Source organism: Oreochromis aureus, linkage group 1 (genome assembly GCF_013358895.1).
Source record: "Oreochromis aureus strain Israel breed Guangdong linkage group 1, ZZ_aureus, whole genome shotgun sequence".
Taxonomy (NCBI): domain Eukaryota; kingdom Metazoa; phylum Chordata; class Actinopteri; order Cichliformes; family Cichlidae; genus Oreochromis; species Oreochromis aureus.
The window spans coordinates 22,724,399-22,752,177 of NC_052942.1; the positions used below are offsets into that span (position 1 = coordinate 22,724,399).

At 41.1% G+C, this 27,779-nt stretch overlaps 1 protein-coding gene across 2 annotated transcripts in view; it reads right to left on the bottom strand.

Moving 5' to 3' along the window:
- Window positions 1–549: 549 nt before the first annotated feature.
- zfhx3 (zinc finger homeobox 3) overlaps window positions 550–27,779 on the bottom strand; it is a 136,401-nt gene continuing 109,171 nt past the window's right edge. For both annotated transcript variants that reach the window (XM_039610654.1, XM_031758066.2), the window contains exons 7-11: window positions 18,122–18,258; window positions 17,350–17,550; window positions 14,111–14,234; window positions 8,203–13,734; window positions 550–7,703 (exon numbers count right to left, since the gene is read on the bottom strand). In XM_039610654.1, coding sequence (XP_039466588.1) covers window positions 5,959–7,703; window positions 8,203–13,734; window positions 14,111–14,234; window positions 17,350–17,550; window positions 18,122–18,258 — 7,739 coding nt within the window. In that variant the 3' untranslated portion in view covers window positions 550–5,958. The remainder of the gene's footprint in view (window positions 7,704–8,202; window positions 13,735–14,110; window positions 14,235–17,349; window positions 17,551–18,121; window positions 18,259–27,779) is intronic.

A 27,779-nucleotide genomic window follows, 5' to 3' on the forward strand; every position in this document is an offset into this window, starting at 1 on the left:
GAATACATTTGAGGTTCTTTTGTTGCTGGTCAATGTCTATAAATTCAGTTCTATTTATATGGCGCTAAATCACAACAGCCGCTTAAAGGTACATTGTAAAGTAAAGACCCTACAGTAATAGTACAATAATAAACAGAATACAACATGTAAAAAACAAAAGGCTTCTACAAAAGGCATTTGAAGTTCATTTCTCCTAATGTTTGGGATTTTTTTGTGGATTTATCCTTTAGGGTTAGATGGCACTTTTAAATTAGTAACATCCACCCACACGCACACACAGTTATTGAAATAACTGAAACTTTGGTCATTTGGTGTAAAAGGGATCAAAAGGAGATGATTATGTTTTAATGAAATTCATGCTAATATCTAATCCATATGGTCTCTTAAACAACAAAAAGTCTGTATTTTAAGGGATGCATAAATCTTTTCAGTACACAAGAGAAAATGAAAATTGTTTGCAACCTTGTGCCGAGGTCTGCCGAACAGCAGTCCGCTGAAAGCAAAGCAATCAAATCCCACAACAATCAGAAAGGAGACCAAACGAGTGCGTTTTTATGCTCATACTTTTTTAATGTATCACAATGAGCAAGAAACATACTTGATGAAATATTTTCAAAGGAGTATATTCAATTACCATCTACAATCAACTTAACTAGGACAACAAGTTTTTGTGACAAAAGTTTCTTTAAAAGTCTGAAGTTCCATGTGGTTGTATGTATGTTAGTTTCCATGTAATTTGGTACAGTTTGGAAATCTTCATATAATTACAGTAACAAAAAAGCTAACAAGACTACAGTATAGAAAAGACATCAAGAACAACATTTTTGGTTTAACTTGCTCTTTTTTGTACATTGCAAGGCTGTTTTTTTCTACCCTCAGATGGGCTGCCTGGAGCCACAGAGCCATGCTTATGAGGCTCGAAGGAGGAGTAATTCAAGGAAACAAAAAGAAAAAAAAACAAAAAAGAAAAAAAAAATAAAAGGATAAAAAAACATTGTGGCACCAGAAGTCACAAAAGGAACAGAGAGCTCCAAGTAACAGTTCATCTTTGAAGTTGGAGCAAATGGTTGTTTGGTTGTTAGTTTGGTTGTTAATTTTGGTTAATATGCTTTTTTTTTTTCTTTTTCTTAGTGTAACTGCCTCTTTAAGAATGACAGCTTTGAGAACCCATCCCCTCTCTGTGTTGTTAATTTCTCTGTTTAGATAATGTAACCAACAGAGAGAGGGGTGAGCCGCCATTTGACTGGAGAGCTTTACTTGTCAACCGGAGACAAGCACGGGGAAATGAAACGGGTAGCAACATGAACTGGAAGATATGAAGCAAGCATCTCTGTCCATCCTGTCCTGAAATTTGGAAAATGTCCATCAAAGAGCAGAAGCGGAGGCAGAGCTGGAGAAATAAAGGACAGACAGAAAGGAGAAAGAGGCAGCTGGAGCCACTTAAGTTCAGTTTCCTCTAAAGACTTTCCTCTGTGTGTGACACACGTCCATTGGTTCCAGAGTCCATTCGCATTACAGAGTTGTCAGTAATCAAATAAGGAGGTGGTTTTTAAAGCTGTTTTGAGCCTAGCTTTGGCTCCCATGCCCAGTTTTGTGTGCCCAGAGCCTCTCTTGTCCTCCTAACAAGATCTCCAAAGCTTCCCAGAGTCCTTTATCATTTCTTTTTATTCCTTCTTCATCTCAAAAAACAAACAAACAAATTAAAAAAAAAACAGTTGATGTCTTGGTTTTAAATATATCTATATCTGTATACAGGTACACTTTCGTTTTCACAGTGGGCAAAAGATGACCTCTACAGCAAGACCTTGTCTTTATCCCTCTCTTGTAATTGTCCATTAAAATCAAGTATCCCAAATGTAAGGAGGTGGATCCCTGTATCCACAATAGCATTGTGTGCCGCAATAAAATATACACTTATCCGGGGCACGTTTTTTTTTTCCTTTGTGTTTCAACTGCATAAAGCTTTGGCCACATTCATATATTCAATCAAAGTAAAAACTGCTCAGTGCTTCGGTATCATCATTCTCATTTCCAATCGTTATCTTTTAAATTTGATTTTCTGAATTTCAGTTATTCACAATCCAGCTTCGTGGTTCAGCTTGTTTTGGTGAGTAACATATAACCCAAAAAATAATAATAATTAAAGGCAAAGAAGAAGAAAAAAAAAATTGAATTGATGCTGGCTCTTATGAAACGCACGCACATACACGCGCACAAACGTACAACGCACACTTACACAAACACACAAACCCATACAGAGTACATGCTGGCTGAATCTAATGTGAAGACCTCAACTGTGTCTTCCACAAAAGAGCCCAAAAGATTACACTTTGGAAAAAAAGAGCAAAAAGTATCATTGAGACAATGAATATAAAGTGGCCAGGTCATAAGTTTTGTTTTTGTCTCTCAGTTTCAGCAATTCAATTTAAAGCTAGTGTTAATTTATGATAAAAAAGTAATACACGGAAAATAAAATAAAATACTTCTAAGAAAATAATACATGTCTGACATTATCTGAAAAATAAAATAAAGCAAACATATTTTGAGGAAAAACTGTACAACTTAGGGATTGTTTTCTTTTCCAACACAAGAAAGCACACGTGAACAGTATTTCAGGGAACTGGACTTGAGAAGTAGCAAGCTTGCAGACCAGATCTACTGACTTCCAACAGCATGCTGTAGTATTAACACCAAATACCATTTCTCTACAAGATGTAGCATTTTTAAACACCTTTGCGATTGTGCCTTTTTAGTCATTAGGGCAAAATATATTGACTATACAATAGTGGCCAAAAAAGTAGTTCTCCACAAATTTAAATATGTCTTGGTTTTGGTTTAAAAAAAAAAGAAAAATTGAAATGATGTGTTCATATCATAAGGGAGAAGGGCGCGGTACCTACGCACATCCATTTCCATTGCAACAAAATGAAGTAAGTGACTTCTTTGGACATGAAAACATCCTAACAATTTGAAAACAAGAGACATCTTCAAAAATAACCTCCTACTTTTTCCAGACATAATGCTTTGGAATGAAGATGTCTCTACCTGTAATCTATGTGTGGAAGTGGCACCCTGCAGACACATGCAACAAGTGACTGAGCGACAACACCTCAGCAAAACGGCCGTTATTCCCCTCTGAGACTAGTTGTAGGTCGACTGGTATAAATGTTACTAAACCTATGAGACGCATCAGTACCAGATGTATTATATACATTTTTTGGTAACCACTATTACTTGCTTAACAAGTGAGCAACAACCTTGACTGGATGGAGGGATTTTCAGCAACGTTCCATGCCAGCACAAAATGACATATGGGGGTCGCTTTCTTCAGCAACCAATGATGCAAAAAATGTACACAACAGTTTACAGTCACTTCAAAAATGAGGAAAAAATAGATTGTGACAATTAAAAGCAATCAAATGAAACAGGATCAGTCCTTGCTTAAGAAAAATCCATTGTGATATTTGGAATGCACTGTTCTTTACAAACGTTATAGATCATTGGCTTTAAACATTGGTCTATTCAAAAAAAAGAAAATCGGCAAAATGTCCTTTGGAACATATATTCACAGTCTTCAAAGTTCCGTTTTTGCAACAAGAAAAAAAAAAAGGTGTTGCAGAGGCAAGAAATTGGTTTATTGTTTGTTTTAAAGCTTAGCCAAAAGCAAAATGAGCATGCATCTAGGTACTCTTTTTTTTTTTCCTCAAAATTCTACATTAGCAGCAAAACGTATGTCCTTGAAGACCAGACCTTATACATTTTCTTAAAAAAATTGACATTTGAATGTGACAAAAGTCAAACAAAGATTAATAACCTCTATCTTACAAACTGCAATGGCTCTGTAACGGTGCTACTCCACAATGCAAGGACAAGGGCCCTTTTTGGTTTTTGGTATTTACGTAAAAAAGCCACCTGTTTGCTTGCAAAGAAGCAGAATCGGCAACTCTGATGCGTACTCCTTTATCTTTTAAAACTTTGTTTCTTTCCTCTAAAAACAGCAACAAATTCTCAAGTATAAAGAACCCTCTTTTCTCATCTTTATGCACCAATGGTGAAAGTGTTTAGTCTTTGGATTTTCTTTTTGTCTTAAAGCGTGAGAATTATTATTAGTATTCTTTTTCATTTTCACTTATGACAACAAAAATGTCAAAAAAAAAAAAAAAAAAAAGACCGTAGCCACACTACATGAAGAACAAAAGACCTGCTTTGTATACATATCTACAAACACAGGAGAGCGAGAGAGAAAAATAAGTGCTGAGAGAGGAAAACGAAGAGTGAAAAATAGGAGTCAGACAGTGATAAGTGCACAAAGGTAACACAAAAATTAAATTAAATAAAACTTTCAATATTTCACCCATTATCTTTTTCATTTTGGTTAGAGCAATACCAACCAAATCATAAAATTTAAATAATGCTAAAAGAGGATCCTGCCTTGTCAGGAGGGGCATTTGGGTTCACGTTTCCCAAGAAGTTAAGAATAAGACAGAAATAAAGTTTCGATAAATTACCTGTCCATAATCTAGACTATCGGAATGACCAAGACAACATCAAATGAAGTGTCATAAAATTGGACAATACAAAAGCTAAATGTACATAAAGGTTTTTTTTCCCTCCAACCTACCATACTGTTTAAATTCGTTTCCAATGCAACATTCTACTTAACACCAAAAATGCTTGTATCTATCATAAATACAGAAGGCTGATTCTTTTTTTTCTTTTTTCTTTTTTAATTAAAACTATTCATCGCCCGTTATCACATCTGCAATGCTTTCCTTGTATGGGATAATCGAGACTGTAACTTCCCCACTTTGAAAGGAATTCTGATATTGAAATCAGCAAATCGTTTGACCCTATTTGAATGCCCAGAAACAATGCCTTATCAAGATTTAATTCAACTTAAACTTTCTATTAGTAAATCAAGTTCAGAAAGGAAACAATAATAATGCTCATCTCCTGTTGGAAACACAACGTGAAAACATGAATTTCTGTAACAGAAAAACATCTGTGAGCTGTTGACCTGAGAATAAAATAGACATTACATTATTCTTTCACTTTTGCAAGCCATTGGTATCTGAATGCTTAAATAGCAAGAAAACTGATAGACTATTCTCCCATACAGTACATACTGGCTTTTTGTGGCTGTGCTATTAAGTAGAAATTATTACAAAACAAAGGGACAGCTCGTTGACTTGCATTTCTTCAAAAGGGTTCTTGGGCCATCTGTCAACTTTGAGGCAGTCCATTGCCATACAGTACAGCATTCCTCCACCATTACCCAAAACGTAACTGCAGCGATCTTTTTCTGTTCTCACATATTAGTATGCCTGTACACAGATTAGCCACGACATTAAAAACACTGACAGGTGATTAAAAAAAGAAATTGTTCACCTCGTTACAGTGTGATGCTGGGAAACCTTGGCATTCATGCGGATGGTATTTTGACCAACCGCACAGCAGGATTAAGGAACACGACAAAGAACCTAAGGCGTTAACCTCCTTCAACCTCCCTGGACCTCAACGCAATCCCAGTCTGCAGCCGACATCCCAGTACCAGAAACCACGGGACACACCGAAGGGTCAAGTGTCCGTGCCCTGATGGGTCATAAACTATTTTGCTGGCACAATGGGGACATACACAATTTAATGCAGGTGGTTTTAATGTTGTGGCTGATCGGTGCGCTTCGGTTGAGTTAAAACAAAAACAAAAGAAAAACAAAGAAATACAAAAATGAAAACCAGCATGTTGATATGGGAAAACAATCCACTAACATTTAAATTTTTGGTTACAAGCTTTGGAATTGCAGTTAGTCTTTACACATCTTTTTCTGAAATTGGTTTGTATACTTTTAATGTATTTTTAACATTGCTGCTTTTTATGGTTTTTTTTAATTTTTGGATTTTTTTTTTTTTGTCTTTTAGGGAGTTTTTTTTAAATATCGTCCATCACTGAAAGCTCTTTTACAATCTGATGGAGTCTGTTCCTACACTAGCAAGATTACTACTACAACTATTACTGTCTTTGACAAAGCCAGGCTGCTGCGGCTCCTCCGCCGTCCTGCCCAGCCTGTTTGCTGACTTCTGACTGCTGTCAGAGTCAGACTCGTCGGTAAAGACGTCTGTTGGTATCGAGGTCTGAACTCCTGAGGTGCTCAATGAACTTGAGGTAACCGTTGAAGGTGAGGACACTGGAGGAAAAGAGGAGGAAGAAGAGGAGGGACTAGCATTGGGCTTCCCAGCTAAAGCTCTGGGGAAAGGGGCCTGGGGCCAGGGTTTTCCGGCAGCTGTGGTGTTGAGTTGGGTAGTAGAGGAGGAGCACAAAGATGAGGAGACAGCAGAGGATGGCATGGTGGCTGATGTTGTTGGCGGGGGAGGAGGGCTGCTGATGGGATGAGTGGCAGACTGCGAGGTAGATGCGGTGTTAGGATTGGGGAAGCAGGCTGAAGAGTGAGGTAATAAACTAGTAGCGTGCTCTTTGGCATTTCTGACCGATCTCTTGATTGTTCTGTGTTTGTGCAATGCCGATTCTAGGTGTTGACTGAGTGCTTTCTCCCCATCCAACGTAGTGTCACAAGCCAGGCAGTCATAGAGACTTCCAGCCCCTACACCTACGCCACCGGGGACACGCAGCAACATCTCTTGCAGGTTTGCCACAGACTGACCGAAAAAGCAGTTCGATTTAAGGTGGGTAATAGCCGCTTCTTCCTTGGTGAAAACAGCTTGACACTTGCGGCATGCCAGTTTATACTGCACCTTGGGGACGATATACTGGTCTAGATGGGTGTCCACAGCTTTGCCATCCATCTCATTCTGCTCGGAGGGTACTGTAGTATGAGAAGAGGAGGAGGAGGACGAGGAGGAAGAGGACGAGGAGGAAGTGGGAGGTTCACTTTGTGGATTGCCCTTTTGCTCCTCTGATTTCGCTGAATCTTTGGCAGAATCTTTGCGATCCCCCAAGGTTTGAGGGGGAACTGAAGTTTGGCTCGCCTTGGGTTGCTGGATCTGCTGAAGCTGCCGCTGCTGCTGCTGTAGTGCCTCCTGCAAGCTCTGCTGATATTGCTGGTAATGCTGCAGTAGGGACCCTGGAGACAGGCCCATCAGTGCTTGTGACAATGCTGGGTTGTAAGGGAAGAGACTTTCCATACCATACATTGGTTGCAGGTAGCCCCCTTGTAGAGCCCCAGGAATCTGAGGGGTATAATATGGGGAAAAGCCAGGCATGAAGTAGGGTAGAAACTGGTTTGTGAGGAGAGCTGTGGGATCTGATGCCAAAGCAGCCTGGAGGGCCTGAAGCTGGGCAGGATCTACCACATACTCCATTCCAGGTGTGGGCATAGAAGTGGCAGGAACAGCTGTGTCGGGTTTCTCCTTTTTGGCGCTGGCAGCAGAAGTGGAAGGGGCAGGGGTGCTTCCAGTTGATGATGGAGTTGAGGGCTTGTCTGTCTTTTCCTTGGCCTTCTCCTTCTCTTTTACTCTCTCAGCATCTCGTTCTTTGGGGGGTTCAGGTCGCGACTGACTGGTTGAGGACGTGGAGTTGGAGGTGGGGTTTGAGTGGGAAGTAGACGTGTTGGTCTGGGCTGGGCTGGATGCAGTGAGAGACGATGAGGAGGGAGGCTTGTTGGGCAATCCAGACGTGGGGAGGCTAGGTGAGGGAACACTGGCACCAGGCATGTTCAGGAGGTTTGAAGGTTTTGGAGGAGTTAAAGCTGGAAATTTGTCAAATACAGACAAGAAAATAAGACTTAATAGGTTTTTATTTCATGGTAGTGCAGTGCCTTTTTAAAAGATTATTCAGCTGTAACAAAACTAATTAATTAAACAATACTGAAAGGTGATGCAAAAGAGGCAAACGATTATCTTTATGTGAATCATAAAAAGCTTTGTGAAATGACTACAAATATCACAAAATCAATGCCTTGTACTTTGTGGTATTTTCTGGTCTAAAGCTTAAGTGTTAGCATTTGAGACAGGTTGGGTACATAATAGCACAACAATGGCAACAATGGCAATTAAATTAAGTCATATATATTTGCATCAGTGTTAATGAATATATGTGGAAGACTGATTCATAGTTAGATCTGATGCCTGTAAATACACACTACTTCCTGCAGCAATGGATGATCATTTATTAAATTAGTTCAGTTGAGAAAACCCATCTGCAACTCTAAACCTGAAATGTTAGTAGTGAAAAAAATAGTGACGTACCTGAATTAGATGAGTTAAAGCTGGAAAGAGAGGGGCTGCCAACCCCTGGTAAAAGGACAGGTGGGATGCCTTGCAGGTTTGGATAGGCCGACTGGAGATTTAAAGCCTGCATTGCAGGGTTATCAAACATCCCCTGCTGCTGCATGGCCTGTTGCTGCGCCAATCCTAAAACTTCATTGGCTTTCTTAATGCGGTCCATTTCTTGCTGGGCCATAAGTTGGCGGACAGTAGCTGGGTCAAAGTACTCTTTCTCTTTATCGATCTGGCTGCCAATGGTATCCTTCACCTTAGAGATGTGTTGCTGGGAGAAAATGTGATCACGAACAGAGAGGCGAGCGCTGTATTTAACACCACACAAAGCGCACTCAGTCTTCGGCCCCTCGTAAGACGTCTGATTTATTCCGAAGTGCTTGGCCATATTGAGCTTTGCCTTTTTCTCCTTTGCACGAGCATTTTGAAACCACACCTGAACCACTCTCTTTGGCAGTCCAATTTCATTGCCAAGTACCTCGCATTCCAGCATGGTAGGTGTCCTGTAGTCGTTAAAACAGGATTTTAACACTTTCAGCTGGAGGTTAGTCATCTGGGTTCGGAAGCGCTTTTGGCCAGGTCTATCTCCACCTTCAAGGCTCCTGCTACCAGAGGCTCCAGGACTTGGTGAGCAGGGGTCAGCCAGACTGGACGTCTCACTGTGGTCAATCATATTTTCATTTTCATAGTCCTTAGCATAAAAGCTTGTTGCAGGGCTTACTAGCCCTGAGGACATCTGGTCATCATTTTCAAGGATGGGAGCGGTGCCCCCAGACTTAGACAGGTAATCGCCACTAATTTGGCTGTGCTTTGCATCAGCACTGTCATTATCAGCATTAGCCTCATCACCTGTGGTTGTGTCTGTAATGGCTGTATTCACAGAAGAGCAGTCATCATTATCGAGTTTGCTCTGATCAAAGTTCAGGTTCATAGAGGACATGGTGGCACTCTCAAAGTCTTCCATTCCTTCAACTTTGATGGACGAAGGGCTCAGTAGACCCCTTGGAGACAAGTCCAAGCCTTTGTTCACGGGTGACATGGAGGAGCTTTGTCCATCACTGTTTGTAGTAGGGGGTAGCTGGGAGTAACCTGATGTATCAAGAGCATCCATTTTTATTTGCAGGTTCTCCTGCTCAGGTAACATACCGCTGAGAGTTAAATTATATCCAGCACGTTTGGCTTCATGCCAGTGACGAGAGCGAATGTGTGCTTCAAGGGCAGTCTTTGCTTTAAAAAGAGCTCGACAAAAAGGACACCTACGATGAGCTTGGGCTGGCCCAACAGCTCTAAACTGGCCTTTTCTCTCTCTGGCTCTGGTATTCTGGAACCACACTTGCACAACTCTCTTTTTCAAACCCACCTCAACAGCAATGTGGTCAAGCATTTTACGCGTAGGATTAGAATCTAATAAATACTTCTGATATAAGATCTCTAGCTGTTCAGGTGTGATGGTGGTTCTAAGCCGCTTGTCTCGTTGTGGCTCTTCTCCACTATTTGTGCTATCGTTTTCTCCTGGACTAGTGCTAGCTTTCTCCTCTAACTTCCTTTTCAGGGAGTTCATAGTGGAGGTTGGGGTGGACGGAGAGGTGGCAGAGCTGCTTGGAATTTGTGGCATCCCAGAGATTAGCTGGGTTGCCAGGAGAGGATTGCTAGGATCAAAAAGCATGAAAGGCATGTCAATTGGACGGTCGAGGAACTGCGGGTGGATGAATTGATTTTGCACAGAAAGGAAGTGTAATTGCTGGTGTTCCTGCCAGTGCTCAAAGGAAGGGAAGCCAATTTTGCACTGCTCACACTGGTATGGGATCATCTGCTGTGCCAGTTGTTGTGTGGCAGAGGTCAAGTGTGGATTGAGGCCCATGTGAGAGCTTTGTGATGAAGGCTGGCTTGTCTGTGAGGCTGACAGACCACTCTGCTGTTGCTGCTGAGAAAAGGAAGGAGTTGAATGCTTGGAGGGCTTAGAAACATTTTGGATCTTCTCTTCTCTCTGTGGTCTCTGGTGTTGTGCCTCAGATTGAGGTTGGTGCACAATTTCCTGCTTAATGGAGATTTGGTTTTCTCGCGGATCAGCGGTTATTTCTGGTAACTGCTTGGGCTTCTCATCATAGAGGTTTGAGGTGGTTGCTGGTGATGCCTCCTCTTTCTCGGTGGAAGGGAGGTGTGAGAATGCTGAAGTCGTGGGTGGAAGTGGGCAGAGACTTGAAGAGGAGGGCATTGGGGTGTGACAGGAAGACCCAGAGGGAGTGTAACATTCATGGGAAAGATCCATTGAATCCTCATTTTGGCTGTCATACTGTCCATCCTCATCTTCATCTTTGTAACACAGCTTCTTTTGGTGTTTTATTAAATCAAATATACGCTGGAAAACGAGACTACATTTCTTGCACTGGTAGTTCAGGTTAGATGTGCGAATGTATCGGTCGTTTGACAGTTCTCTTCTTTCACCATCTTTCCCTCCATCACCTTGATTTTCATAATTCTTCCTTGCTTTCTGACGCGCATTTTGGAACCACACAACAATAACACGGGTGGGGAGGCTCAAAAGGTTTGAGAGCTGTTCAAATTCATCATCTTTCGGATAAGCATTGGCATCAAAGAAATCTTGCAGAACTCTTAGCTGGTAGTCAGTAAACCTAGTCCTGGATGATCTCTTGCTTCCATAGTATTCGTGTTTCTGAGGTTCAGGAGAAGGAGGTTTGGAATCAATTTTAGTATCTTCCAGAGTTGTTGTTGGTGGATTGTTGAAATTGTAAGGCGAGTCTTTGTTGCGCTGCCTTTCTTTGAAAAGGGTGTTTCTGAACCAGTGCTTTATCACTTTTTGTGGAAGGCCTGACTTGTCTGCCATCTCTTTGATCTGGTCCTCGTTTGGTGAATTGTTGATATCAAAGTACTGTCGTAGGACCCTAAGCTGGTCGTCGGTGATGCGTGTCCGTGGCCTCTTGTTCTGCTGCAGCATGGCTGGTGTCAGTTGCTGTTGGTAGAGTTGGGCCAGGTCTGAGGCCAGGCTTGGCTCAACAGACGGCAACTGGGGAGGCAACTGAGTAGGCAGGGACTGAAGAGACATGGGCTGCATCATAAGTGGGGAGAAGAGTGGCAAATCCATTGGCATGGGTATTTGTGTCATCGGAACTGGTGCCTGTGGAGGTGGCACGGTTGGAGGTGTGAGTGAGGCATTAGACACAGGTATATTTGGTGTGGGAGCTCTTTGGGGTGGAGGAGGAGGTGGGGGTGGAGGAGGAGGAGGTGGTGGAGCTGGAGCAGCCTCTGGTGTAGGCGGTCTCAGTGGGTAGAGCTTATCATAATGTTCTCTGTATTCCTTGGCAAACCTCTCAAGGGATCGGAATGGAAAGAAAGCCTGGTGGATATGCTCCTGGTGACTCTTCAGAATCAGTATGTTTGAAAACAGCTTGCCACAGGCTTCACATTCCAGCTTCTCCAATCCCCCAATGGGATCTATGACTCTTGTTATTCCACCTGGACCACTTGATCCAGTAGGTCCAGCTGTCTTTTTCTGAGCTTTCTGTTTATTTTCATTGTACTGAATTACTAACTCAAACCCAAAATTTTCCAGCAGGGCTTTAGTTGCATTTCCTCGAGCATCTGAAGCAATCCTTGGTGGAGGCAAGCCAGTATCATGGTTTATGTTTATTGAAATATGCTGACTATCCCTTTCTTTTGGCTTGCTGTCTGCAGAATCCTTATTTACATAGTCCTCATTTTTTTCGCTTGCATCCCTCTCCCTTTGTATTTCTCTGTCCTTGTCATTCTGAGAGGAGGGAGGTTTCTGCTTTAATTCAGCCTGTTGGAGGAGTGATGCACTCTGTTGCAGCAACGCCATTTGGCTCTGAACCTGCAAGTGTGATTGTTGTTGCTGCTGCTGTTGCTGCTGCTGTTGTTGTTGTTGCTGTTGCTGCTGCTGTTGCTGCTGAAGGTGGTGGTGCATCAATTGCTGCTGCAAGCAACTCTGTTGGGCTGAGTTTTTAAGATCTTCAAGCAAAGAAGAGCTGGGGGATCCAGCTAAGCCAAGTGCTGAGCTGCTGATGTTGATCTCAGGATTTAGCTGAAATTCTGCTCCAGGGATATAGAAAGGAAACAGCAACTGCTGCTGCTGCAGAGGCAGAAGTGCATCAGTTGTCATCGGGAAGTGCTGCAGAAGTGCTGGGTTGAACAGCTGCGATTGTAGAAGAGCAGCTTGCTGCTGGAGCTCTTGTTGAAGCTGTGCTTGAGCTTGGGCTTGAGCCTGAGCCAATTGCTGTTGCTGCTGAAGCTGTTGCTGTTGCTGTTGCCCCCTTGCAGAGAGAATGTCTGAAAATTTGGACTTTTTCACTTCGTGGTTCTCAGATGGTGAGGAGTGGCAGCTCATCGAGGAATTCCCCTGGTTTTCAGTGCTGTGAGTCTGGCTTGTGTGGTTTCCTCCTAGAATATTCTGGGCTGCCTGACTCCCAGAAGAGCTGTGGTTGGTGGAGCTAGTGTTTGAGTTGCTGGCTGGGCTTGGACTCGATGTTGATGTGCTCATGCCGGATCCTCCACTGCTTAAACCAGTAGCGCTTGCAGAGCTAGTGATCCCCCCTGCTGCCTCAAGTTTGGCTGCCCTAGCTTTGGTCTGGTGTAGAACAGAGCGCATGTGGATTTCCAAAGTTGAACTCTGGCTATATGCCACATTACAAGTGCTGCATTTGAATGGCTTGTTGTCAGGGCTGCTGGTAGGCTCAGGTTGACCGGTAGTAGACTCCTGAAGAGCCCTCTTCACCTTGTGTAGGTGGGAGACAGAGTTGTAATGAACCAGAAGGATGTTCTTCTGTGTAAAAGACTCTTTGCATACAGTGCACTTAAAAGGACGAGATGGATCTAGGAATTTCTCCATCGTAAAGTTAGGGCCCTTTCTGAATGGCAATGCACGTTTAGGTTCAGATCCAGAATCTTCCTGCAGTGAGCCAGAGTCACTGCCTGTCGGGCTTTGTTTTTCCTCTGGATCACTTTCATCTCCATCTTTGTCATCCTCTCCCAGACTTCCATGTTCTTCACCAAGGCTTGGATCACCCATTGCCATAATGTCACCATTCATCAATAATCCCCCATACAGCTGCTGGATGTCAGCTTCACTCAGTTCCAGGTGGCTGGTTTCTAAATGCTTCTTCAGCGCCTGTAGTGTTCTGAAGCTTCGCTGGCAAAGACAGCACATGGTGGCTGCCCTGATCACATGATATTGTGAATGGAGTTGTAATTTCTCCACAGTCTTGAAGGCCAGACTACACTGGTTGCAGCGGTACTTGTAGACATGCCGATCTGAAACAGGCAACTGGTGCCTTTTGTTGTGAACCTCATTGAAGTGCATTTGTAGGGAGTTAGAGGTCTTGAACACTTGATTGCAGCCTTTTTTCCAGCACAGGAATCCTGTGGCATCCTCCCGTTCTGATTGTTGATCTTCCAGAGGTGACTTGCGAGCTTCAGCTATTTCACTAGGGAGTGACACCCCTTTTTCTGGATCAGCATCTGATGCATCTGTGAATAAATAAGTCAAGAGAAGATAGCCATTCATCAGATTCCACATTTGCTGAGTGGAATTTTTCCAGTAATATCAATAAAGGACACTCGGTGTGTTAGTGACATGGAAAGGTGCCAAAAAAACAAACAAGCCACGCACTGACTAATTACAAAACCTGCAAACACCAACAATCATTCATAATGTGTTGGTGTGAATGCAGGCCAAAATTGTGAAATGACAATTTTTTCCAGCCTATGCAATAAAAGCTGACTTTTCCAAAGTGTAACTACACAGGTATAAGGTTGTAGAATGTCGCTGAATCTCATTGATATATACCAAGTGCATTAATATGCTCACTACAGAACACATAGCTTTTAACAAACAGATACTAACCAGCTTGCTTCTTTGTATCTTCAGCGTTAGAGTTGGATGTAGCATGAGGGGTGCTCTGCGGCTCTCTGTCTGGACTCGGCACAGGTATGAACATGCTTGCTGGTAGTGCTTCAGTTGTCGTCACCTGGAAAAACAGTTGTAAAGGAATGAGCAAACAGGTGAGGTAATGTCATCTCTTATTTTAAACGACTACATGAAAGAATACTGGCACAAACAAGAGGACACACAAAGACGTTACTTAGCTACTTACATACATACGTATACACATACACATTCCCCATGACAGAAGAAATGCTACTTTTGTGTGATTCCTTAAGAAATGAGATAGATTTCTTGAGTACTAGTGTTTTTGTTTGCTAATTACTTAACAAAACACAGCACGTACTAATAAAGTAGAAAGATGAACCTTGGTTCCCCCTGGTCTCAGAGGGTTATCGTCAATCATGAGTAACTGATAGCACAACATCTGTTTATTCTTGGTGCTCTCCCCTAACTTAGCTCATATTTCGCCCTCTGATTGCCCCTCATCACCCCCAAACCTGACACTTCATTAAACATTCTCATTAAACAGGTCACCACTGAGCAATATTCCAGAGAGTTTAATTTAGTAATAAGACTCTACCTTTGTCATCCTTTTTTCAATTAACTTTACAAACAGAGTAATAATCTTCAGTCTACGAGTTGCATTTCAGTTTACATCACCTCTCACATTTTTCCTTCTGTGTTGCCTCTATATTAAGACTTTTTATTGGTAGTTCTTTCAAGTAATACCAATTAAAGGTGCCTTGCATAAGGGACACGAAAGTGGAAAGGGATCTTGCATATTGCTGGGCCCCAAGTATAAATGTTGGTCTATACACGGAACATATTCTGTATGCTTTCTAATTACTCCTCTAATAACAGTGAGAACAAAACTGAAAGTACCGTAGCATGTCATATAACCTCTGGGTGAGATCGAAATAGAGCAGAATCTGCCCTGAAGCAACAAGATATTTGAGGTCTGGTGTAATCCTTTATATCCCAAAGTCAAATACTATATGACAACTGTGGTCACACATTTACCAGAAGACATCCACAATATTCCCGTCTTTGTTTGTGTTACCTCTTTATTTCTTAAAAATTAAACATAGAAAATTAGTGCAACCAGCATGGAAACGCTTAAAAAAAATTTACATTACAAAGTGGACTGTTTCTAGACAACTGCTTCATTAGCCGATTAGAGGAAAGAGCAGAGTATCCCAAGGTCACTTTTAATTTGGACAGCCTAATTGCCAAACATAGTTCAAAATGGCTATCATCCAGTCAGACTCCGAATTAATGAAGCACAATTATTTTCATTACCCCTATCTTCCACAGACAGAAAATGAGACATAAAATCAGAGAGGGAGGATTGGAGGAGTATGTATATATTATACATATAGTTTTCTATCTATCATCTCTTTACATCCATCCATCCATCCATCCATCCATCCATCCATCCATCCATCCACTGAATGTCAGGGAAAAGCATGACAGACGTGCAAAAGAAAGGAAATTAACTGAAAGGAAAGGAAAGACGATAAGTGGACGAAGGGATGAAGGTTGTTAGAGTGAATGCATCATTATGCATGCTTGGCAAGAAATAAAAGTCACCTATTTCAAAATTAATCAGGCTCCTCTCAGTAGACATGTGAAAAAGATAAAGTACCTTTCTATCTGCATTCACTAGTTATAAAAAGGTGCTGGCTTTAATGTGTGTTATATTACCTCTGTTCTATCTCTTCTTGTAGTGGTTCAGTACATTACTACCTCTATAAAAGAAATAAATACTGCCGTCTACCATACTAATGTGCTTGCCATTTACTTTCTGGATGGGAGATGAAGATGGTTAGGCAGCAGACAGAGCAATGTTTTATTCGCTGATTGTCCAGCAAGCTATTTAGCTTCACAAGATAGAAGAGAAAAAAGGTTTGCTCAGTGATTTACATAAAAACGGGGATAATAAAATTTTATTTCTCCTTGATGAGCATTAAAAGATGCGAGGAAATTTTTGCATAGGTACAAAACTATGTACCAGTGCACTGCAGCAGGTGAGGATCGCAGGGCTCATGGCACAAACCAGCCAAATCTTTTCTCTGATATTACTGAGGGTGCACACTTGCACTTAAAAAAACAAAACAAAACAAAAACAAAAAGAACTCCATAAGCTGTAATTTAGTCAGATTAGTGGTGAATAACAACATTTCAGTTGGTTTTATTAAAATTCCATGAAGTGGTTTGACTGTTCATTATATTTTGATTAAGCAGTGTCACATTTGTTTCACCACAAATTGTAAAAGGCCTTGTTTTGACTGGCACACAGGTGATCATAGACATGGCAATAATGTCAGTGAACTAATAAATGAACTGCGAGCTAAGAGACCCGCTCATCTTGAAATGATTAAAAAACACAAAAACCGATTACAAGCTCCCCTCCCCAGATGACTTTGATTAGAAGAGAGCTGGAAAAGCCTTTCTGATGATGGGTACATTAAGACAATGAAGAAGAAAAGAAAAAAACAACAGAAGAAAAGTATGCATCTTAAAAGGTTTGATGATTTGCAGCAAGCCAATGGGATTGCCTGTAGCCATTACACAATTAACAGCATTCTTTGTGTTGACTGAGTGCTCGCAATTTAGAGCAGTGAGGGCAAGACTGACACAGATACAGAGGCATTTCAGTGGAAGGGGATTCATTAGCAGTGAGCTGCTATTCTTTTTGACAATAATGAATCCTTACCACAGTCCTTCACCTGACACTGCTTGTCCTCTGACTGGCCATGATATAAGTAGGTAGCAATACTCTCGACCAAGAGCTTTGATTAGTGGTTGCTTTCTTGCCTTCACCACTAAGTATAAAAGAATGTGGAGATAATAACACTCCAAGAGATTGGTCTGTGTGGATAGAAAACTGGAATAAAATTAGGTGCTATACATGCAATAAAGCTTGTGAAAGTTGGAAGGACATTTTTTTTTCATCCACTTATTTTTCTCAGCTGCTGTAGTAAACTTGTATGCCAATGCTATGGCAGAGCTAAATGCTAAATGACCAGAGTAATAAAAAACACTCCTATAGTCAAGCTAATGAATGCCACCCTAACAAAAGAGAAGCCAATTTCAATATACCTGGAAAAATAAAGATTACTGAAACAAGGAGAGACATGGTAATAAACCCCTGCTGTGTCCAACCACATGCAAAATACACCGAATACAGAACTCACTGTGGCAATGAGCTTATCAACGCAGTCGGGTGCCACGCTGTGGAGATGTGTGAGGTGAAACTGCAGGTGGATCTTGTTGTTGAGCATGTCCTGGCACAACGGGCAACGTAACATGGGCTGGACAGAGTGCTGTGTCATCACGTGCATTCTGAGGCGATTCAGATCCGTGTTGGTAAACTTGCAGTACGGGCACTGGTACATCTGGGTGAAAGTAAAGACAGAACAGAGGAAGAGAGACAGGGAGGCGAGAGGAGAGGAAACACAGATCCACAAAGAGTTAATGGGGTGAAATGGGTGCACTGATCATGGTGGGCCTGCTTGAAGAGAAGCGGTGGATCAGGGATAGAGTGGGGGCCTCTTCCCTGAAGCAGGCAGATCCCTCTGATCACAGACAAGTGTGTAATACCAAGCACCACTGAGTCCTGGCACCCACTTCAAAGTGCTCTCATCTGTCAAATACTATATTGATTTTCCACCTTATACACAATTAGCAGCACAACTGCAGCAGGAAGCCTAATATAATTTTGAGTATATTTGAAAAGAAAATTTCTGCATAATATAAAAGAGGTTGGTGAGATAACCAACTGAAAATTATCAGTATATTTTTGTACTTTTTTTAAATGATGTGCAAGTTTTAGACTTTAATGAGGGCTTGGTAATTAAGGATGATATAACCTTTAGCAAGAAACCTCTAATTCAAAGTCTGAAAAATAGTTTTATGAACATCTGAGGGCATCAATATTCACAAAATACTGTGGTGTGGAACTCTCACCTGCTCCGCAGCACCCTTCTCAGCTGTCCTGGGTCGTTTCGAAGAGAGTGGGCTATCTGAGGCCTCTGACCGTGAAGAGGGCCTTTTGGAAGGAATTGGGGAACCTGACTGGTGCCGTTCCAAGTGGCCGGACAAAGCTGAAGAGAGACACATTCACAAAGACACGCAAACAGGGAGGAGAGTTTTTAATTATACTATAAGTGCATTTTATGGTAAATGAGCAGAGGGGTTGTTGTTACAACAAAAATTATTCACATTTTGTCTTTCAAATCTGCTGCTGCTGCTGCTGCTGCTGCTCAGCGATAAATGTCTCCTTCAGTGTTGGCTTGTAAGAATATTATACAACACCGGAAAGTGCTAATAAAAATATTAGCTTTCTGCAGGTTGCAGATTTAGGTTTCATACCCCCACAATTTCAGTCCATATGAGGTTCAAAACCTGAGACAAGACATACAAAGTCTTTCTTCCACAGAGAGAAGGCTGATGATCCAAATCAGTATTAAACTACTCTAAACATTGACTCTTTCTGTGATTACGCTTCAGTCCATGAGAGCTCATGTGCAACATACATGTGACTATCAAATTTGAGGCAATGCAAAATATATATTATAGTATGATTTTTATTATATGGCTTTAATTTTGCAATATTTGGATAGTGAAAAAACAAGTGCAACAAGAAAATAACACGTTTATCTTTTTTTGGCTTAAACTATACTTTTTGCACTTTCATAGACAAACTGCATAGAGAGAGCTGAGGTGGGAGTTTTAATTCAGGTACCTATCCATTAAGTCACAGTTTTGCCTCAAATGAAAATGTATTTAAGGAGTGATCACACCATTTTATGGAAGATTTCAATCAAGCAATTTCTACAGCTTGGCAAAGCCGGGAAATCTTATCAGCTGTTTTGTTCCAATAAGATTTTTTGTATTTCTGCTACCAAATGTCTTCAGTGCATTGTAGGTTGCGCGATTAGTCTGTGACAAAGAGGAAAATGGAGCAGCAACATTGGAAAACCTTTTCTTAAAGCATTGACAAAATCCTGATACTACGCCCAAAGTTCAGATGCATACGATAACAAGCTCTCATTTAACAAAAAAGCTTTCAAAGATAAAAAAAACCAAACAAAAAACCTGCCGCTAGATACAATGACGGCATGAGACTGATGATTAGTCATACCTAAGTATGTTTACAAGATAAAACTACACTTTGGTGCTCACAAAATGTGCTACAGCCATTCTGAATTGGTTGGCAATTCTTCTTACTGCATTCTTTGAATGTTGGTTCAAAGTTGGCTTGTTGGTTGTTTTGGAAATGCCTCCGAGCCAAACACAAAGACAGTAACAACAGACAGTAAATTGTTGCGAACTGCATTACCAAGTCTAGAATGCATTTATCGGGACCGCGTTAAGAGCAAAGCAAACACTATTGCGAGTGGCGACAGGCATCCGCTTTCCTCCTCTTTTAAAGTGCTGCCATCTCCACGGTGCTATTGCCCTTTTTTTCCCCTCAACAAAAATAGGTCCAAACAGTCTCGCCAAAACATCCCTAAGGCGCAATGAAAATGTCTGTCTGTATTGTATGTTTTTATGTATTGTATGTTTTTGGATTGTTCCGTGTTGGTGTATAGAAATGTCATGTGATTTCCACTGCAATCCTATCTATCCATATATAAACTTTGAATGCAAACAACGCTAATATCACCAAAATACAATTTCTGTACAGCAAGGCCTCACACAACATCGCCTGCAAACCACTTTAGACTACTTCACTTCATGAAGGAAAGGAGAAACTAGAGGTGATGCACAGAGAGTCACGACTGTAGTCGAGCGGTTTAGCGTGGGCTCAGAGAGGAGCTAAATCCACATAGAGCCTGTACAGGGGGAGCTGCAGTCGCACCCCACTTTGTCACCAGTGGAAAGAATTCATGGTGAAAGTATCGGAGTTGTCTTGCTGAACCCCTAACAAGCCCATAAAGAGTTAAATTTGCCCTGATTTGTACAGTCCTGGAAGGGCAAATTGAGAACAGAGGGCATTGGTAGGGGAGGGTCAGTTTGGCAGGGGGTCAGGTTAAGCAGGGCTGACCACGCTCCTGCTCCAGACATTAAAATGTCAGCTCCAATCAGGACGAGGGCAGTTGAGCTGATTACCCAGTGGGGGACCTGGTTTTGGCCAGAGCAGGCTGCAAGATCTCCCAGAGACACCGGGATCAGCAAAGGAGACCCTATTAGGGTCCAGTCACAGTCAATCCTATTAAACACATCCGCCAATAAACAAAGGGAATGTTAAACAAAAGGAACCTCCCATTCCCTGACATTAACCTCTCAGTCATGGCACTGTCCTCACCAATTCATCCTCAACTCCACTTCAGTCTACTCCTACTTCCCCTGAACTCATCTCTCGAGGAGAAAAAAGAAGAAGAAAAAAAAGGGGGTGATGGTCTCCGGTCACCTTCACATTTCAATTATCTATATTTTTAGCAAACCCACTGGCATCAAATTTTAAATAAGCATAAAAATATTTTTAAAAAACTGTCTTTTGTACTATTTTCAATTAAAATAAACCTTTTTACACAGCACCCCAACATTTTAGGAAATGGCTTCATAATTTTATTTAATAGTAATACTTTTTCCTTAAGGACACACAGCTATCTATATTTCCTACAGCACTGCATGTCATATTTTATAAACACCATTTCTGCACCAAGGCCTAATACAATAGGCAGCTCCTTGGCATTCCACCATAATTTTCATACGTCAAGATAACTTTTCTCAAGGACAGATAAAGAAACATAAAAACAACTCTTACAATTTAGATAATAATGTAATTGAAATTCCCAGAGAATTACCCAACTTCTTTAACTGAGGGAGAGTTAGAAAGTGTGAAAAAAAAAAAACCTCACGCGAGCATTAAGAGCAGTTAACTTAGCAGCAAAGCACATACATACAGTACAGCAAGTAAGCAGGGACAAAGTATCACGCATCCATCCCCCTCTTATCATTAAGAGGACAAACATAACTAAGTCAATTCCACTTTCACATTGCTTTCATTAATTGCTCAATTAGCACCGGAGTGGTGAAACAAGTGGCAGTTTATGTTGAAAGCACAGCCGCTTTCTAGTTCAGGTGCTTTATGTTCATGAGTGTGTAAAAGTGAGAGCAGGACAGATGGAGGGCAGGGGAGGCTTACTGTGATGCAGTCTCTCGTCACGGCCAGTTAGGACTCCATAAATCAATACCATTCTCTTAAGACTAGTACACCCCAACACCTTCACGGGCACCGTGACTAACATCCAACTACTGTATCAGATTTTTTTCCTCTTCAAGGGTGATGAAAAAAAAAATGAGCGAAACATTGACAAACTAGTATGAAATAGAGATAAAACTTTTTTTTTTGGTCATGTATAGTCTGACGTGTTAGATTGGACACTGTTGTCCGAAGCCCACACATGTGACACACGTATCTGCAGTGTGAACAGGTGATCCGAACTAATGACCGAAACATTGCCTCCCGATGGAGCATTTACAGTCCATGGTGAGATATGTTACCGATGTCAGAAGGAGCTGGCAGTTGAAGGTAAAGTCTAGTGTTACTTTGTGGTATTAAAATAGTAGGTATAGGAGCACAGAAAAAAAAACCCCAACTAAATTTCCATCTAGGATAATACTGCAGTCATTACAAAAAGTCAGTCGTGGAGCTACATCTTCATTACTGGGCCCTCTATGTCTTGTGGTGGAACTTCTAAAAGCTGTAAAAAGCTTTAAAAGCTCCTAAAACTACAGTGCGTTTATGCAACCTCAGCGTTCGTTCAGATCATCAGTGTCCATCCTGTTCACACAGAGAAAACTAGAGTGTCCACGTCTGCCAGTGACCCGAGAGTCTGCCTGCCAACCTGACCTCTTCTGCCCAGTCTCTAGGCACAGTGCCCCCATCCGCAGCAAACGTCTTCTGACAGATACATAGAGTGGGCTTTTGTCTGAAAGCACAAAAGCCAGAGCAAGAGTAGAGAAAAAAAAAAACTAAGAGTCAATTAGGTGATTATTAATTCATGCCCCTTTTCCGTAAACCAGAGGCTTTTGTGCTGTCGAGTCCCGTAAGTGAATTGGACTTTGGCACCTTGTCTTTCCCCCATAGCTGGACTGTATTATTCAAGCAGCAAAGGGGCTGTCAGCACACTACACCAGTCTCAGGAGCAATCACAGCCTTGTTGTGCTTTCAAGGGGGAAAAAAAAAGAAAAAAAAAAGATGGCTGCCGGACAGAGTGACTGACACAGCACAGACTAAATTAACCACAACAGGTCATCTGCCATTGAATTCTTGCAGGAGTGCAATCACAGCTGCCATTAATCTTTGTCCTTGTGAAAGGTTATCCATATTCTAAAATGTGAGTTACAGTAAACAGTATGTAAGGATGTCGGAGACAGGAAAAATGTTTCTTGTGTTTAGGAGAGGAATGAGACGAGCTCCACATCATGTCTAGAGCCTCTCCCATTACCATAGCTCCTCTCTCGCCATCAGTTTTAGGCAGCAGTTATAAAAAAACATAGCCTATTATCCATTCTGCCCATGCCAACAAGGTCATATAACTTTACTGTCACTTTGCCCGGAACAGCCAGAGTCTGCCAATCATTTTAAACTTAAGCTCAGTCGACAATTTCCTCAGCATAGTGAAACTCAATGATTCTTGCCGAACACCGTTTCTTCTGATCCCCAGCACCCAGAAACCTTTCACCTTCACAGTGCCGGGACCTTCATGCACCCGCCGCTCTCTGCCTCTTGCACCGCAGAAAATCCTCACCTCTATTCCCTCAGCAAGTTGGCCATTAATATGGAGATGATTCAACTCCCCATGCTACAAGTCATTTTCTTTCACCGCTATGCAAACAATACCTGAATATTGTCTTTTCTCTTTCCCCATTTCTATCCTGGTTTTTTAATCTACGGCCCCCGTCAGAGCACAGAGCAATAAAGGGCAGTGTTCCATCTCACCTTATATTTCCGAGATAATTATTCTGCATTAATAAAAAAAAGAAAAAGAGAGAGACACAGGGACCTTCGACAAAAACCTGACATTGAGGCTACACCTGGATTTATATATAAAACCATTCTTCATTTACAAAACAAAACAAAGTCCCTCTTATAACAAACTGTATAAGAAGGAGTGAGAATAGCATGCGTTGTGCAGTCTAAATTGAGAGGAGATGCTAATTAGCGGCGGCTCTTTTCATCTATAGACCACTGCACAACTGGATGACGAGTTGTTCACCTTTAAATGACACAGTACTGCTTGGCTATTAGACAGCCTGTGGTAAAACTCATAAACACTGAGCTTTCAGGGAGGTGGCTCACAAACAAGGACAATTTATGGCCTATTATCTTCAAAGACAAAAGGAATTATAATTTCAGGGATGACAAACACTGAAAGGATGTGCTATGAATATGTAAACATTTCCGCTGCTCTGTCTCCTGATTTCTCATGCTACTCAAGGTTTAAAAGCAATAACAAATCACCACCGCACTGAACGTCTCACAGTTTGGAGTAACAATAACATAAACGTGAGTAATTTGATTGCAACTAACCATAAGGCTGCAATTTCAACTTTCAACCACAGCCAGCATTAAGTCTATGTGTTTCCAGTGTTATTTGGGAAACAATTCATAACGTTTAGCATGTCTGTTTGTGAGGCAGCAACAGCACAAGACTAACAGCATTATATGGAGCTCAATAAAAAAAAGAAGAAAAAAGAAGAGCAGACTGCAATGCCACAGTGCCGCGTCTAGGGGATGCTAATCATCTAGTTCATTATACAGATCAAATGCAGCAGCCTCGGTGCGGAACACAACATCTGCTTCTCTTACACACAGCAGAGCTGAGTGCACACGCACATGCTGCACATTTACATAAAAACAGGTGGATGCGGAGCTCAAAACGCACACAGATTCACGCACTTACAAATGCATATTACAGGAAACTCTAGCGGCTTAGTCTTTGTTTTGACAGATTCCACAGGTTTAATGTCAATGTTTAACTGAGAATGCTTGAGCAATTTTTTTTTAACACATATGTGAGAAAACTGGCTGGAGAAGCATTAAGGATAAAAAAATGACACAGGATTGGCACATGCTACAGAGAAAGGCACAAACTAATGTCTGAGTTGCTTCTAGTCGAGTAAGTAGGTTTTTGGGCATCATGAAGTGATAAAATACCGTGACTATTTGTACAAATGTAGTGTAAAAACAGCGTGCGAAAGTTCAAATTGGTAGGAACCTGTATGTCACCTTTAATTAATGCTCCAATAAACTGTGTCAAAATCACTCACTGGGCTCTTTGTTAAGAGAAATAAAGAACTTAGAAGAATGTCTGCAAATACTTACAGATTCAAGATTTCATTCATCACTTGTTAAAAATGATGACAAGGATGAAAGTTTGAGGAAAACATTAATATATATATATTCAAAAATTTCATTAAATTATCTGAATTAACCAGAATTTTTCAAACGATGGGTTACAAAATGTCAATATAATGCAATAAGTGCAGTGTATCTCCATGCTCAACATTTCCTTCATAGGCGTGTCTGCTCTCTGTGTCACAGGTATTTGCATGTGGATGATCCAGCTGAAATAGTTTTTTACCCCTTGCCTTCACCACCTTGCTCCGGCTCCTATAAACTTTTTTAAGCACAGATATGAAGAATAAAATACTATCAAGCAGAGTTTTTTTCGAAGACTGTCCCAGAATTGACAGAATTATCTATTTTTCTACCCCTCTCACCTTCCCTCAAACACACACACACACACACTTTGACACAGCCCTGCCCATACATTTATGTTAAATTTGTCAAACCACATTGTGTCTAAGTCGGCCGGTGTATTATCACCCCCCAATCCCCACCCTGCACCCACCTTCATGCTCTCTTCATCTTTCTGTCTCCCCTATACTTGCCACCCTCCCGCCCTGCTGCATTCCTATACATTCAGCTGCTGCATAAATACACCACCTGCTTTAATGAAGGTAAGGATACCATTCCTATGCAGAAGCTCTTTCCTTTAGCTCGTGCTGTCTCAGCTAGGTGAAGAAAGTGTGGAGAGACAGAGAGGAAAGAGGCTCATGGCTATCCATTTATACATATTTCATACCTGGCATTAAAAATGACCCTCTGAATTACTAATCATGCCAGATGATTCAGTTGTAGCTGGCACCAATGTGAACATCATATTGAAATATATATATATATATATATATATATATATATATATATATATATATATATATATATATATTAAATGTATTAATTGGATTTACTTTGAAATGTGCATTAGTTCCGTGTACACGATCAACAGTCAGTTGTTTAATCATTAAAAGTTGCCCCATGTATGCAGAGTTCGCGAGCATATGGCATTTACATATGTGCATTCACGTGCACATATATGAATTATCTCTGCAATAAATAAATAAATAAAACACCAGAATAATGAAGGCATCTTTCAAGAGATGACATGCCGAATACATATGCATTTTACAAAGGCTTCTGATGTACCTCTAAATGATTTTAATGAATACTGAGGAGCTGTGGAACAAGAAAGAAAAAATAAGATTGACAGAGGCTTTAAAAAGGAGGAAGCCTTTTTTCTGTGCTCGCTAATGCCGTCTGTCTGACAGTGACTGTCATTTGTAAGGGAACAATGTTGTGCTCTGTTCCAACAGCTACATGACAACGATGAGAAGAAATACTTCAGTAGTTCTAATGATGGACTTTAGAAACAGCTCAGCTTCAGACAGTGGGAGACTGAGCACCTTTCATATAAATAACAGGTTGGCCAAGATGCTCATACGCCGTATTTTAACATATACACCCCCTTGCGTACGCGCTGCACAACATTTTTAGACAATCACCAGCCCAAACAAGAGCTCCCGTGTTTACCAAATGCATTCTGAGGTCTTCCTCCCCCCCCCCCCAACAAGATAGGTTTTCTGCACACGCTTTGAATGGGCATTGTATTCATCAATCACAAAAAGTTTGAAGCACAAAAAGAGACCCTTCCATTAAACTACAGCTGTCTACCTTTTGCTGACAACACAGCCTTGAACCCAGCATCCCAATCTACCCACCCACCTTTTCACTGACATCAAACAGAACCTCAGACCTGGTTCCCTAATGCAATGCTATTTTTAACTAAGCGTTTCTAATAAGCTGCTGGGAAGCTGTAAATTTTTCATATGCAAGCACATATTTCCTTTGTGAAAACACAGAAACACACTTATTTGGTGATTAGCGACTGACAGAGGGGAGGAAAGGAACTGAATATGCTTGTATCAAATTGCATGCCTTTCAAAAAGGAGGAATCCTAATGCGAGGAGTCGTCTTCCTGTGCACCACAGGTATGAGTGAATTATTAATCGGCCAGCTCATTTTAATGCTTTTTAAAGTGCTTTATTTTGATGTGCTAAAACATACTTTTAGCCATATTCAGTCAGGCATGCATATCATTATTTCTTCCATCAAAGAAGAGTGTCGCCCTTTCAAAGAGCACAAACAACTCAGCCTCATTTAAAATAGAAGTTCGAATATCAAAGACATTTTACAAAGCCTGGGCTTCAAACACTGTGATGAGTTTTTTTTTTCTTTTTCTTTTTCTTTTTTTTTTGCTGCACCTTATAAAAACTTAGGTATGCAAAAGGTCTGAATTGTTTTCCAGCTTTTAACCTGACTAGTGTAAATCAAAACATCCTGGAGTAACACAAGAAGTTAGACAAGTGAAAAGCATCTATCCAAGCCCGTTACTGCTCAGTGTCACGATTATGAGAAATCTCTCTATTCAATAGGAGATGTCTTGACTGCCAGCCTTGTTTTCTGAACACAGACGACTAAAGTGAAATAAACTGGGCATAAAAAAGAAAACTCGGGCCATTTTTTTTTCTTCTCAGGAACCGGAGCAGAATCAGTAAACAGAGCTTTTCATATATAATTAGATGCAGTGATGCACATACAGAACGCGCTATGGGGGGTGTAGTTTTACATTAAGCTTGTTCGTCATAAAACTTGTGTTTGAGACAGTGTTTCGGTCATTTCTTATTTCAACCAATCTAATTCCACACACACTCCAAGTGTCATTAATTCAGCACCTATAGCAGTGCATTCAGTACAGCTACAGTAACTTTCAGCAGTAAACTATTTCTTCCAGTTGCAGCACTAAAAAAACAAAAATCAAAACCGCTACAAGAACATAAACTTCTTCTGTTATGAGTGCTATCATCTGTTATGGTCAATAATCTGTCAAAATAATATAGTGCTTCCCAGAAATCCCTCCAACTATACCACAAGTTCTACATGATGGAAAGTTTAGGGTTCAATGCTGTTTTCAGTATGCGGCATGATCACTGGTGGTCCGACTAAATAAATAAGTAAGTAGGTAAGTAAATAAAAGCACATGCATTATCGTGAACTGTATTTACACTAGTAATGCCCTCTGATGTGAAAACATTTGTTATAGTAGAACATCCAATGCATCTTGAAAAGTTAGCAGATAAATGCAACCTGCCCCTGATCAGAGAGTGCTGAGGCCCAAAGCTCCTCCCCTCACACTAAACCCAGCCCCCTGCTTAGGAGCCAGCACCTATCAATAAAGAGGACCAGAGATAAAACCATCCTGATCTGATA